The sequence below is a fragment of the Antechinus flavipes genome, chromosome 2 (genome assembly GCF_016432865.1).
Source record: "Antechinus flavipes isolate AdamAnt ecotype Samford, QLD, Australia chromosome 2, AdamAnt_v2, whole genome shotgun sequence".
NCBI classification, from domain to species: domain Eukaryota; kingdom Metazoa; phylum Chordata; class Mammalia; order Dasyuromorphia; family Dasyuridae; genus Antechinus; species Antechinus flavipes.
In genome coordinates this window covers 536,975,851-536,991,327 of record NC_067399.1, presented here as the reverse complement: position 1 = coordinate 536,991,327, position 15,477 = coordinate 536,975,851, and the positions used below count along the sequence as shown (strand labels likewise).

Below are 15,477 nucleotides of genomic sequence, written 5' to 3'. Positions count from 1 at the left end.
CTTCACATGTTACCTCATTTTAGCCTCACAACAGTCATGTGATGTTGGTGCTATTATTTATCCCTTTTCTCAGACAAAACAGGTTGAGAGATTGACTTGTTCAGGGTCAAACCACCAGAAAGTGTATATATTTCTGTGGGCTTATGGCATCTCCTCCAATAGAAGGTAAGCAGGAACTGTCAACTGTTTCACTTACAATGTTTTTGTATGACTAACACAGTGTGTGGCATATAACAGGTACCTAATAAATGCTTAGAGATTGGCCTGAACCCAATTTTTCTGATTCTAAGGTGGGCTCTTTATCCATTACATTACATTGCATTTCAGCTGATTGCTCATTTAAAAGGTGAGCTCCTTTGGAACTAACTGTATCCCCTTACCTATACCCACCACTATTCTGACCCAGCTTATAGCCATGGTTTTGTTTAATCTATCAATGACATTATCTACCCCTACCACTACTATTAAAATCATGAACACTAATTTAATTGGAAAAAGAAAGTATTTGCTTTGGCTGTTTGGACCAAAATGGTCAGGGAACAAAATATATGAAAATCCCAGACCATCCAAAGTGCACACTAACCTTCCATCATAGGGGATAAGAATAACCAAAGGTTCAGGAGAGGAACCCACTTTTGTTTGGCTGACAAGTCAACAACAATGGCTGTTTTGACCCAGCTGGATTTCCTGGTTACATTTCATATAGGAAAAAATAAGCTTCACTGAACACAAAAAATCCTGCAAGAATTACTCCCGCGGAATAATAGGCTATTTGGAAGGTGTTCGTGAATGGCCAGTGGGCCATCAGACTCAAAATAAGCCACCCCAAAAAATTGTATAAAAAGATTTATTGAAATTTATCAATGACAAACAGACATAAAACTCAAAGTTTGGCTCTTTTAGGGGAGGGGGGGGGAAACTGTTGCAAATGTTCTTTTATACAGATGAAATATTGACTAGGAAATAACAAGTCACTTCTAAAGCGATCCAAAAGAGGGATAGGAAAGAAAAACTGTACATTCACTAGGCAATTGCAGTCATTTCCGACTTCCACTAGGTAAGAAAATACAATTTTGCATTAGTTTTTCCGTGCTCGGGTGTACGAAAAAAGAAACCCCTACATTACATGCAGTGCTATCTCCTGCACTTCGGTTCATAAAAATTTTCAAAGTATAGAAGCACAAGTGGAAGTCTCTCATTTTTTCCCCCCAAATGCTGGAGTGTCATAATATAATACAAAACCAAGCAGTACACACCTTGTTTTTGTCCCTTCTTTTAAAAGGGTTGGGGAAAAAATGTTATTTCTTTAAATTACATTTGTCAAATTAATTTCCCGTAGAACTCAGAGGACTTGAGAACCCTTGGATACTTTCCAAATGTCTGTGATTTTCAGCATTCTGGCGCCTCCCCTAGTCAATACAATGGGGACAGCTTAGTCCTCTCATAGATCAGAACCTAGCATGGGATTTGGGGGGTGAGGAGGGGGAAAGAGAGGGAAAGAGAGACACGATTGTGGAAGGGCCAGGAAAATACCTCTTCAAACCACAGCCACCCCCTTTCCCCCCAAAAAACAAGCCAACCCCCATCATTAAATCATTGCCTTGGTTGCCGTTTACAAACCACACACATGATTCTGATCTTCCAAGAGGTAAAGGGGCAGCTCCTGGCTGAAAGTGACAAGTCACTCAGGAACAAGAAACAAGACATCACCTGCTCAGTGTAGTGGCCTCTCCCTGCTAGGGGAGGGGTGGGTGGGTGACTGTGCCTGTGCCATCTAGAGTAGCACCTATAATATGGCTGGTATTCCATATGCACCCCCGGCCCTGATGGGACAAGCCCAAGCCCAGATGCTGCCCATCTGGGGAAATGTCACCCACCAATATTTGTAAAACATAAGGATGCCAACACTCTCTACTCCCAGAATAAGAAACAGAAATAACCACTTGGTTTATACTTGCATTTACGGGGACTAAACCAGACACAAAAAAAAGTAGGAAAAAAAATTTAAGAGCGGCAGTAAAAATAGTACTTTATTCCACCCCTTCCCACCCCCCACCCAATCCACTTTTCCCCTCTCATTCCCACAGCAACATTACAATCAGAAAAAAATAAGTTTCAGGGGTGGGGGTGGGGCGGGGCTGGGGGTGGGGGGATATGGGTAAAAACAGTCAAATCACAATAGGAATTTTTCAAAATAGGTTATTCCATTTAGTCATCTTCATCTCCCCCGTCTTCGGGTTCTCGTTTTCTCTTTTGTCCCTTTTCTTCTCCTAAAAGAGGAAAAAAGGATGGGGGAAAAGCATGATGTAGGTTATATCCTGTCCTATCCCTTTACAGAATACTGAGGAAGGAGCCAGATGAGGGACATCCCATCACATGCTTAACTGCTCCCAACTCAAGTCGGCTTCAAATTCAGAATTCAAAACATTATTTTTATCTGCAAAGCAGGAGAGACAATCAGAGCCTTTGGATAGAGACTATATCCCGCTTAACCTGGGTCCCATCATTATCTTATGGAAGGAGAATATACTTGGAGATCTATGTGCAAAAGTAGCCAGCTGGCCAGCGCTGTTCCCAGTGAAAACAAAATGACGGCCTTACCACCAACTTCATCTTCATCTTCTTCATCATCTACTTCCCCATCATTGTAACCTTCCTCATCCTCCTGAAAGAATGAAAAGACAAAGGAGCAAATACACTGAAGCCTGTCTGAGGAGGCTCACAGTCCAGGGAAGGTCTGTCAGAGAACAGTCCCTTTCCTTGACACTGAATTTAAAAGTTTAAGGATACATCCCTCAAATGCCAAAAAGGAATATTAAACTAAAGGGCCCATATCTCTATACCACTTCTTAGGGACATGAGTTTTATAGATTACTACATTTGGAGCTTTTAGGGCCCTTGAGATCATCTTGTAAAGACAAAAGCACCTAGATCCAGAAAAGTAAGTTGAATCACAAAGCTATGAAGAGCAAGAGCTTGGCCCAGAATCTGGATCTCTTGTCTTCTAATGCCCTCTCACCTGAGCTAAGCTTCTTTCTTTGAAGGGGCAGGACCCTTATTCAAGGTTTGATTAAAAACAACAACAACAACAAAAAAAGTCCTATCAATGTCCTTTGTCATTTTATAGGTTTTTGTAGCCTGTTTTTTTTTTTTTTTTTTTTTAATCATGGGAAGGGAAAGAAGGAGGATGAAGGGAACTTAGTATGTTATCATCCTATGAGAATCATTTTTACATAACCTGGGATGCTGACAGTTCAGACCAAGGATCAAGTTGATAAATATTTTATCCCAAGCAAAAAAGCTTCCTTTCACTTTTCACTCCTGAAAGCAAAATCAGTTGTAAGTGGAATTTCTGCATATAGAGAAACTTGTCTTGAATGAACTGAAGGAGCCTACCATCTAAAGAAGCCATCTAAACATTCCTGTATCAAGAGATCTGTAGAAGAAATTGGATATTGGGGTCTAGTGCGGACAGCATGCTGTGACAGAGGAAACACCAGCTGGAAGTTAGGAAATCTACCTAGGTCCACTGGCTAAGAGTGATACCTCCAGCAAGCATTCTCTCTCCCTGGGCTCTGCTTCCCTAACTTCAAAATGAAGGTATCAAGCTGGAGGCTCTCTTTTCAGATCTAACTGAGCTGGCGGGTGCATTGGGATTTCTTTCCCAGGAAGGCCTAAGTTCAAATTCTACCCCAGCTGCGTTGAGGTCCTTAGCAAGTCAATGAACTTTTCTGAGCTTCAGTGTTCTCATCTGTGACCCTAGGGGATTTCCAGCCCAACATCTACACTTAGCACTGAGTCTCTCTGGAAGAGAACTCAATTCTCCTAGTCCACTGTGGTCATAAGCCTCTTTACCTCTTCTTCTCCACTGACATCTTCCTCTTCTCCTTCCTCTTCCTCATCATCATCTTCTTCATCCTCCACTACTTGAGCATCTTCGTCATACTCCTCCTCTGCACAATCAAAGCCAAAATCAAAGTGATTAGTTGGTCCCTTCCTCTTCCTACATGGGCTCCAATAGTCTACCAAGTCCAAATTGTCAGAGTGTAACCAACAGCAGCAGTATTTGCACCAATGTTTTCATATCATTCTACTTCTAATTTCTATCTATATCCTCTAGCTTGGGGGAAAAAAATTAAAGATCTATAAACAAAAATGTTATATTTTAAAAATATTTTATGAAAAACTTTATAATCTAAAAGTGAAGTTACAAATAGCATAAAGAACAACAACAACAAAAAGAACAAAAGATCTCTTATTTGATAATTGGAAAAGCCAAAAACTCTTAGGGTGATGCAAATGGAGACTCAGACCATATCAGAAATGCCACCTTCATGGACACAATGATTCACAGGACCTAGAAAGATCCTAGTCAGCTTAGCTTCCCTGCCAAAACAAATATGATGCAATCATTAGAATGGTTTGAGTTAAAAAGGGAAAATAAATATTTTGTCTGAATTATTCAGATGATTGCCTCAATTCTCTACTTCCCTTGGCAGCAAAAACCTCACCAAAGGCTGCAAGACTGACATAGATCTTGGAGTGACTGCAAAATATAGGGGAAAACCAGGAGGTGATTTTCTTTCTCATCTCTCCAGAGGGTTCTGAAAAGGAAGACAGCTGTTTCCTCAAGCTCATTTCACTCTAGCTTTTGAGCGCACCTTGGCTGGCCATTGCCTTTGCTGCTGGTTCTCTGCGCTGGGCACCTGAGTAATCCTTAGTTGCCTGGGCCACAGCTGCCAGGAGAATGCAGATGATTGCTCTGCCTCAGGTGATCAGCGAGAGAGGACAGCACCAATCCTCCTCCACAGCTAAAGAGGGAGTCAGCAAAAGGGAACGCTAACCCTTATTTGAACTGACTATGGAGGGCAGGGGAAGGACATTCCCGAACTAAGAGGGTTAACCCATTTTAATCTCTTTGCCCAGTTTACCTGAAGACTGAACTGGGGCCCAAGGGCAAGGGAGGGGAGAGAACTTTAAAAAATGATAGAAATAAAAGGAACACGGATTATTCCAGTTATATGGCTTTCATCATCATGGGTTTGGTGAATTAGAACCCCTTGAGAGGCTTTGTGTTTGGAAGCACATCATTTCAATTCATGATTATGGAGTCACCTGAGGGGTTAAGGAGTGCTAACTCTCCTATAAGATGCTATGGGACATTGGGATTTCTTTCTCAGGAAAGCTTTGGAAAAGCAGACAAGAAGCAGAAGGATGAACTCGGTAACTTTGGGTGGGGAGTGGGGGGGGGGGCACAGCAAGTCCTCTTGCAATCTCTTAACTGTTCCTGGTTTACTCTGTGAAATGAAATGAAGAAGCAAAGAACAGAGGCCCGGGAGCCTGAGTGTCAAGGTCAAAGGCATCTGCAACTGTATCTGCTCCCTATCAGTTACCTACCGTCCTCATCTTCCTCATCATCTTCCAGTCCCTCCACATAGCCCTCGACGTCCGAGTCAGGGGCCTCCTTCTCATCCCGGTCATAGCCATCAAGGTATGTGAGTTGGGGGAGGAGTTTGAATACATTTTCTCTGTAGTCATTCAAGTTAGTTACCTCACAATTAAAAAGATCTAAGCTTTTGAGGTTTTCTAACTTTTTCTGAAAGCAAAAAGCAAACAAACAATGAATCAATGATAAGGGGTTAGCATTTGAAATGAGGAAAGTCAAAGAAGTAAATATTTGTCTTCAGCCACAATAAAGGCTGTATTAACTGTCTATTGTGGAATAAACACTGTCAGTGATACAAGAGGTAAATGTGCTATGCATGGTCTCTACCCTTATGGACCTTACAGCTTATTAGAAGGATAACAGCCCTTAATTATATAGAATATTATGGGATAAGCGAATTACTGTGTGTGAGAGAGAGAGAGAGAGAGAGAACGAACAGTGCTATTTGACTAAATATCAGAAATAAGGCTTGGAAAGATATGATGGCCATCCCATTGTGGATCCCTAAAAAGGGAAACTGGCGTTTCCTCTTCAAAAGGAAATAGGGAGCCACTGAAGACTGTTTTCTAGCTGAAGTGACATAACTGACTCTGTGAATTAGAAAAATTATTTTTAGCAACACTGTCAAAGATGGATTAAAAAGGAGAGAGACTAGAGGTGGGATTTGTAGGGAGGCTTTTAAAAATAGCCTAAGTGGGTGGCAGTGAAGGCAAGCTCTATCCGCTAACCTCTTGAAAGCAAAATTAATTTAACAACCACATTAACCCCATTTAGGATAAAAGGCATCCCTAAAACAGGAAGTGATATATCTATTCAGGCCTTTTAATGATTACAACCAACTCTCAATTCTCCAGTTTCCTTCTTCCTGTTGGCCAAATTGTGGCCACATGTCCCCAACCTCTTGTAGTCTAGAGTTCTGAGGTGTTAATGTTTCCATTTAGGATTTAGGTGTGGGAAGGTTAGGAGCTTCTTCTGACAAAACTTCTGATCTTCAAATTCGGCTATCACTTAGTTCAAGTACAACTGGACCATCTGGTAACTCATAAAAATCAAGAAGAAAAAAGTAAACTTTGTTCCAACCCAAACAGAATACCTCTGTAGTTCCCAGGCAATTTTAGTAAAAACAAACTTGCATTCTATAGTGCCTTTATTTTCTCAAAGTCCTTTCATGTGTAATGCATTTCATTTTAAATTCCCAAGAACCACCAGGGAGGCAAACTCATCTGACAGATGAAAAAACCTTCCTTAGAAAGGTAAAGGGAGAGATGGTCCAAAATATTACACAGCTAGTTAATGGGTTGAGCGAGGTCCCAGGCCTCTCGTTTTTCTAATCCTGTGCTCTTAAGGAGTCAGGGACACCTGAAATGGGCAATATTCTGAATGAACAGAACAGGGTAGAGAAGCAAGAAGGAAAACATGGAAGACGGCAGAAATTGTGGCTGTGACTAATGCAAGTGTTTATGACTACCTGCTAATATAGCATGGCTTAACACCCAGCAAGGAGGACAGAGACTGGGGGTGGACCTTCATGGCCCAAGTGTCTCCATCCCACCCAAAGCAGGTTTCCACCATCTAGTGGCCCAGTTTAGAAAACACATCAATCTACAGTGAGCCGGTCTTTCTAAGGTATTTTCAGTGGCTCACAGTCTGTAAGATGGCCAATAATCACTGAGCCACAAAAGATTCTACAAGGACCCCATAGCAACCAATCAAGAACAAGTATTACAACCTGCTTTACTAACACTATGATAGGAATACAAAAACAACATACAAAGCAATTCATGTCTACTTTCAAAGAGCACACGCTGCCACAGCCCCAGAAATTTCTCCACCAGCGTTTCCAGCTCTAATACTGTGATTCTGGTCTGATCCCAGGCTTATCTCCTCCCTACCTCAGAAGGTGGTGAATAGACCTGAGGCCTTTAGACAGAGTAGATGATTAAGCTACTGGAAATGATTGGGCTCTGCTATAGGTTGGCTTCTGCCCCTACTTTACAGATCCTGTTGTTGTAATGATTGATGTTCTGTTGGCACGTGATGCCTGCTCACTTTAAATGACATCCCTATTTCCAAGCAGGAGAAACTGAGGCTAAAGCAAATCTGCCAAATTGCTGAATCTAGTCCTCAGCTACAGCTCAAAACAAATGCCAGTGCGAGTTCTAATTCTTCTAATCCCCACGTTCCAGGGCCACAGAAGTGCTTTCTAATCACCCCTAATCCAGGTGACTGTTGGTGGAAATATGGAGACATGAGGAAAAGACAGGCCTATGCTAATTCTCTCTCATCCCAGAATTTCAAAAATAGTGAATTCATTCACAGGGGCTGGGATTTGTAAGATCTATAAGGAAAAGGTTTGATAAGTGAATCGACAACATGGACAAGATTACAAGGGGAATGCTCAGCTGTTTCAGAACAGACTGCTTAAGTATCCTGAGGCACTTCAGAAACACTCATTTACATTCCAACAGATGTGTTAATCTAATCGGGAATCATTCTGCATTCATTAAAGCAGGCCCCCACAGGATCTCAACCAGGTAACACTTTGTTAACCTAATTCTAGTTACTAGCTTTCTTACCAATTACTATGCCATTTAAAGTGATGAAAAGTATCTTAAAATACACATTTAAAATTCAGACTTGCTTTCCTTTCCAAGTAATATGAATTTTTGAGGTTGGGCCATGGCTGTAAGCTTCAGACTTACACATCAAGGTTCATATCCAGGAAAGAAAAATGGGAACTCATTTCAATTGGGTTCCCTTTCCCTGGAAGGCTACAAAGGAAGCAAATTTAAACAGATTCATGTGCAAAAAGGCAATGGGTTAGTGCCTAAAAGTTGATTCCCTAGACTCATGGACTCTCAGGATGGGGGGTTAAGAGATCACCTAGTTAAATTTGTCAATTTTACAGATGAGAGAAATGAGTCACAATGAGGTTCCTCAAGTTCCTAGAACATATCAGAGTGATGTAAGAGGAATTTTTAGCTCTGGCTCTGCCTCTGGTTTAGTATAGGATTGGAGAAGCCATTTAAACCTCTGGGACTTAATTTACTCTCTGCCAAATGAGGATGACAGAACTTATCTGTCAATCATGTTGTGATCTGGTGATGATATGTGAGAATGTGTGGAAGCACTTTGGAAAAGATAAAATGTCACACAGTGTAAAGGTTATTGGTATTCTCTGATGGGGTTTTTACTTGTTAGTTTTGTTTGGGGGGCAAGGAGCTTCATGTACTAATTACTCACCAGTGGGTCTATTGTACTGAGGTCTTTAATTTTGTTTCCACTTAGATTTAGATGTGTGAGGTTCGGGCACTTTTCTGCCAATACTTCCAGTCCTCCGGAGATTCTGTTATCACTTAGTTCAAGCTAAAGAGGGCAAGGAAATGAGAAAAAAAGCCACCACTTCATATCAGTACTGAAAACAACCAAGCTCCACCCTCCCTTCTCTGCCCCTGAGCTCCCCATCTTTTAAAAAAGCAAGGCTACTAGTCAAGGGAAATTATCAGGCAAGTTGAAGCACTTCACTTTTTATCTGGCCCTTAAGGTCAATTATATTCCTCAAATATAAAATAACTCCCCACTTCCACATAGCAACACACATTCCAATTACTTTTATTTACCTTCTTAAGTTTATTTAACTTTGGTAAGTTTGCAACTGAGGAGAGGCCTACGTTGATTGTACTTAAGAACTCCAGTTCTTCAAATTCATCTGTGAGGCCTTCAATTTTACCATCATATGACCGACAGTTGTCCAGGACGAGCTCTTTCACCTGTAAGGGGAAAACACCTTTGTGAGGAAATGTGGAGTGTAGTAGGGAGAGGGAAAGAGGAAGTCTCACAGCCAACCTGAACAAAAGGAACAGAATTGGGGGGAGGAGAGGGTGGAGTAGGAAGCCTTCTGTAATTACACCACAGGGTAGACTTTTCCAGTTTGGGGCGTCATGTTGCTGACGACACAAAGATAGCATTACAAAAAAGTGGTCTTTCTCCTTTGAGTCTAGAAATACTAGGGAATGGTGAAGGGAGGGAGGGAAATAAGGAAAGAGGGTGAGGGAAAGATAGGAAGCTCATTTCTCGAATTGAGGAGGTTCCTCAGAGGAAATACAGGGATACAGACCCAGTTTATTGAAGACAGTACTGGCTAATTGTGATAACTGCCACATTCCTTTCCAATAGCCAAGAGCTCTCAAATTGCCATTAAAAAAACAAGACACACACACACACACACACACACACACAAAGTCCCAAAGCCACCTGACTTGATGCTACCTGCCAGCATTTGTCTGGGCAACAAGATGGTTAGGAAATCTTCCATGCCTGAGAAGCAGCATCTTACTGAATTTCTGCCTCCTCTGGCACTCATTTCTAGTCACTGTCTGCCCTCTAGGCTTGATTTTTTCATCTTTTTTCCCACTTTAGAGTCAGTCACCCAGCTCACCTTACATTTACCCTTGTTTCCCCTTTCCTTCCATGCTCTCTTACAGTCTCACAGTTTCAATGTTCCTCATCACCAGCTGAAACTTCACCTTTCTTTAGCTTTCCCAAACACTTGGACTTTGCGGTCCCTTTGCATCTCTCTCACCTTCCCATTCTCTGTCTCTCCCATCCTCCCTCTTCCCCACCTTTTCCTCTTGAAAAACTCACTCTCATTATGGTTATTGTCATGATAATTTCCATCATGTCAGGATTATGGATGTAGCTGTGCTCTGGCAGAAACAACCACTACCATCCACTAGATTTGAAGTTAGAGGGGCACAGCCTTGTCACTTACTACCTGGGTGGCTTTGGATGAGTCAATTAATCTCCCTGTATCTCCGTTTCTTCATCTGTAAACCCAAACAGACTGATGCAGGGAGTACTACAGTAAGAGAAATGCTGAAATGATGTATAGGAGGCACTTTATAAACAGGAAACATTAGGTAAAATGCCAGTTGCTATTATCCTCTTTCCATGATCAGCTTAAGGATAGAAGCTAGGACAATAGAGGACAATAGCTTCAAAGCATCTATCTGGGAGGCCCTTTATCAGAGGCCCTACAATACAATGCCCTCATTGAGACCCTGAGAAGGGGCAGTTGCAAGTTCAAGGTCATACACCTAGCTAGACAAAGCTAGAAGCCAGGTCCTGGATCCCAATCAGTTTGCTCTTTATCTCTCACAATATCCAGGCAGTTTTTAACTACCTAGGGTTTGGGATTTCGGTTTCTAACTTTGATGTTTTTGTATGTGGGCTGTTTTCTGTGGGGTAAAGGAAAGATGAACAGGGCAGAGATAATAGAAAATCAGAAACTCAGAGCCTGCCAAGTCAGCACTTTGTCTTAGGAGTCTCTGGTTTCCTTCTTTCTTCATGGTCCCCCCCCCCCCCTCCACCTTAGCCCTACCCCCATCACAGCACATCAGTGCCCTTGTGCTCTTTCTTACAGCAAACCAGAGCTTTCATTCCTACCAAGGAGTAAATAATTTATAACAGCTTAAAGGGGAATTTTGCACTTTAAGAGTAATCAAAACTTCAGACTAAAAGGGTGAAGCTTGAATGTAGGTTCAGAGGAAAGGAGAGCAAGGGGGAAGGAAAAAAAGGACATGGAGAACATTTTCCAAAAGGTTGTGAATTCCCATCTTGATTTAAGGCAGAATAGCCCAAGCAGGTTCTGGGCAAACTACGGACAAAGTGAATTGTGCTCACAGTGGTTCATTCTTGTTTGTGAAGAAGTTTTGATTTGCTAAGACACAGAGCCTGGATATTCACTATCCTCGACCTCCTCCCCCCACTGCAAAGCACAAAACTGGATTCTTCTGACGGTGAGAGAAAAGGAAAAGGGAGGAGAGGTGACAAACTGAGCAGACATATGGCCTGCCCCAACACCCTAGCCAGCAAACAGCACAAAGGGTGCTGCCTGCATAATAGTGCGAGATCGGAGAGCAACTTCTGTTTTGCTTTCCTCCTCCTCAGCCCCAGGAATTGCTTCCCTACTGTGGTCCACTGGACCCATTCCCAGAGTACCTCATTTCCACTGTAGGTAGCCTGGTTTAAAAAAAAAAAAAAAAGCCATATCCTCCAGACTGCTGCCATCTCTCCTGAGGGAGGGGGGAAGGAGGGGGGGGAAAGTCTGCAAGATGATGTCACTGGTAACTTGAATTTTCATGGTCACATCCATTTTACAGATGGAGAAGTAAAAAACTGGCCCTGGCCCAAGGTGTCTCTCTCAACTTTCTCCCAGGAGGCAGTGAAAGGAAAAGGTAAAGTTCAGTTCACTTTCCCAAGGTTATTTGTTAAACAAACTGAACTTGGGAGTAAATGGTGATAAACCTCAATTTCATCAAATAACTCATTCCTCTTTGCCCTTAAGTCTAGGATCTCCCAATCTGCTGAAAGGGAGGGATAATTCTGTGGTCAGAATCTCAGTGGGGAAGCATCTATGGTAGGAGAATAGAACTCCCAACTCTATGATAGTTTAGACCCAGTAAGCACCATAGATAGCAAAGATGTTTATCCTCAAATCAGGAGAACATGAGAAAGATCCCTGAGATCCAAGCTGTTGTTTCTCTATCATCTTATCCTTGTCCCTCCTCAAATCAGGAGAACATGAGAAAGATACTTGAGATCCAGGCTGCTGTTTCTCTATTTTCTTATCTTTGTCCCCCAAGTCTTAGTTCAATTATCCCCTTGCCCAGAGCAGGCTTATTGAATCGAATAAAAAGAGTAACAAATGATTCTCTTTACTGCTAATTCATAAGCAATACTTGTTATATGAGGGTACTATGTACTCTGGGACATAGTGAAGGTACCTAGATGGTGCAGTGGGGATATAGGGTGGGCTGGCTCACCTTCCTGCGTCAAATCTGGCCTCGGGCACTTCCTAGCTGTGTGACTCTGGACAAGTCACTTAATCTTCTCTGCCTCAGTTTCCTCATCTGTTACATGAGTTGGAAAAGGAAATAGCAAACCCCTCCAGTGTCTTTGCCAAGAAAATCCCAAATACGGGTCATGAAGAGTTGGACATGAGCGAATCCACTGAACAACAACAAATAGTATACAGTAACTAGAAGTTACTATGAGATGTGGAAATATTGTGGCTCAAGGATCATTGTTAGAAGATCCTAGCTGAATAGCTACAAGGGACCACAGAGATCATTAAGCTCAACCCCCTTCATTTTATAAATAAGAAATGAAATAATGAGGTTAAATGACCTGCTTAAGGTCATGCAAGAAATATCAGAGCTAAAAGTTGGATCCAGAGAATTTTTGATAGTTGGAAGGGATCTCATCAACCACCTAATTCAATCCATATTCAGTATAACAAGCCCAGTCATCAACTAGCCCAGGGTCATGTAGCTAATAAGTGTCTTAGGCTGGATTTGAATTCAGGGCCTCCTGACTCCAGGGCCAGTGAGCGTTCTATCTACTGCACCACCTAGCTGCCTCTCTAAAAGTCCCAGTTTTGTCTTCACAAAGACACAAAGATAGTTATCATGTCTCCCAGTATTCCCAAGTTTTTCTTCTCTAGGCTAAACCTCCTCAGGGCCTTCCAGTAATCCATCCCATGACATGGATACAAGGCCCTTTTTCTATCCTTATTGCCCATCTCTGGATTCTTTCTACCTGATCAATTTCTTTCCTACCATTTGATGATCAGAATTGAAAACACTTCAGACATGGTCTGCACAGGGCAGCTAGACTCTATTGCTTTCTAATTCTTGGAAGTTATGCATTTTTCAATCATATTGTGCTTGTCCACTAAAACCCCCTGATTTATTTATTTTTTATTGTTGCTATTCTGTCCTTTTCCATCTAAAAGATTGTTCTTTTTTGGCTAAGAAAACAAAAGCAAGGTAAAAATCCAGCTACTCTTCTTTTTTTTTCACTTGGTCAGTTATCACTGTCCCCTCCACCTACTTCTTTTTTTACAGTGATCTTTCCACACTCCCATTGTTGGTATTTGAAAAAAGTTCTTTTTATTAAATATCCTTATAATGGTCATTTTTGTTCATGTTGATACCTGAGATGACTCCTGGAATTCTTTAAATTCCCCTGAAGAAGTAAAAGTAGGAATCTACCTCTCACCTTCCCACTAACATCAAAACAAGACTGAATATCTGTGCTTCAGAATGTACTATGTGCCTAATAAACCACTCCCTTTTCAAGCATTTCAGATATAAAGCTTTTCCTGAAGCATACTAAATTTGGCTTTCCTTTCCACTGCCTTCTCTTTTATAGAAATCAGAGACTACTTGAGTTGGAAGGAACCTAGGACAACATCAGCCGAAATAGGAATCCCCCACCCTTAAGGGGATCACTTAGCCTTTGTTTAAGTCTTCTAATGATGAAGCAACTTCCTAATCCTAGATTCAGTTCAATTCAGTACATTTATTCAGCATTTACTATGATTAAAGTACCATCCTAAGGAATCAGTCCTTTACAAGGATGCTGCCTCAGTTGAATTTTGGAGGAAAGTGATTCTGAAAACTAGAGATGAGAAGGAACTGCTTTCCAGACCGGGGTGGGTGGGGATATGGGGAAACAAGCAAGTATTTATAAATGCATAGTAGTGGGAGACAGCACATTGAGTTGAGGAAAAAGCTAATGGTCCATTTTGACTAGAAAGTGGAATGCAATAGAAAAGCTAAATCAGTGCAAGACAGTAGAGGGCATTAAATGCTGGGCTCAAGAGTTTATATTCTATCTTAGAGACAATTGGGAGCTACTAGAATTAGAAGCTTTTTGAGCAGAACAGTGAAATGGTCAGGCTAGACTTATGCAATATGAAGACTTTTTTTTTCACCTGTGTCTAGCAGAATACTTGGCATATAACAGGCCCTTGATAAATGCTTGATTGAAAAAGAGGTCAATATGGGAGGGGGAAAGGAAAAGGAAAAGGATTCAGTTGAGTTTGAGGTATAATGGGGCATCAAGTGTTGGCATCCAGCAAACAGCTGGCATTGTAAAACTAAGAAAAAGATCAGGAATGTCTTAAAGAAGCCCTTCTCTAAGTTAAAATCCTGGCTCAGTTACTTAGGGGAAAGGAACAAACATTTCTATAGCATCTATTACATGCCAGGCACTGTGCAAAGTGCTTTGAAATATTATCCATCTGATCCTCACAATAACCCTGGGATATAAGTGCTGTTATTATCCCCATTTTATAGATGAGGAAACCGAGGCAAACAGATTCAGTGACCTGCTCAGATAGTAAGTGACTGAGGCTAGAGATAACTCAAGTTCAGTGCTCTAACGATTGTGCTAACTCACTGATCCCCACTTTACAGTTGAGGGAGCAGAGATAAAAAGTTTGCCCAGGGTCACACAGCTAAGAAGTATCTGAGACTGAATCGGAACTCAAATTTTGCTAACTACAAGTCTAGCTTTGTGCACAATGATACCACTTTGCTGCCGTGTGACCTTAACAAAATCTTCCTTTCTCTAAGCTCAGTTTCTCATCAGCAACATGGAGGAGGGCAGACTAAATTATCTCTAAGGTCTAACTTTGTATCTGCCTCAGAACAACAACCTGTTATAAAGTGGGTGCTTAATGCAAATTTGCTAATTTCAGGGTTTTTTTTTTTCTTTTATTAAGGAAGAAATTAGCCTACCTTTAATTTCTATTCATTGGTGCTATTTTTATGGATGAAAAAGCAAGACTGTCTCTTCTATATGATCTTTCAAATAACTGAAGACAGTAATCAAATGTCCCCCCCCCCATTTTCTCTTCCCCAGGCTAAATATCCCCAGTTTCTTTGAATGACCTTTATATTGTGTAGTTGCCTTATCATTCTTGTTACTTTACAGGTGGTCAATAATCCTTAGTAAAACGTGGCACCCAGTCCTGGGGACAATGTGTTAATTGTAATTTGGCTAGGAGAGAATATGCTGGAGAGATTTTATGCTTTTATTAATGAAGCTTTTTGTCTGCAACATCATATAGTTGATTTTGAATAATCCACTAGAACTCCCAGTTTCTTTTTCCAAGATCAACTCATTAGAATTCCAAGATTCCCTCATTAGAAGGGAAGCTCTTTGAGGGAAGGGATTATAAG

General features: G+C 41.4%; 1 protein-coding gene across 1 annotated transcript in view; it reads right to left on the bottom strand.

The window, feature by feature from the left end:
• Nucleotides 1-833: 833 nt before the first annotated feature.
• Nucleotides 834-15,477, bottom strand: part of ANP32A (acidic nuclear phosphoprotein 32 family member A) — a 47,380-nt gene continuing 32,736 nt past the window's right edge. The window contains exons 2-7 of the mRNA XM_051980780.1: nucleotides 9,067-9,216; nucleotides 8,690-8,812; nucleotides 5,398-5,596; nucleotides 3,856-3,953; nucleotides 2,602-2,665; nucleotides 834-2,270 (exon numbers count right to left, since the gene is read on the bottom strand). Of these exons, the coding sequence (XP_051836740.1) occupies nucleotides 2,209-2,270; nucleotides 2,602-2,665; nucleotides 3,856-3,953; nucleotides 5,398-5,596; nucleotides 8,690-8,812; nucleotides 9,067-9,216 (696 nt within the window). The 3' untranslated portion in view covers nucleotides 834-2,208. The remainder of the gene's footprint in view (nucleotides 2,271-2,601; nucleotides 2,666-3,855; nucleotides 3,954-5,397; nucleotides 5,597-8,689; nucleotides 8,813-9,066; nucleotides 9,217-15,477) is intronic.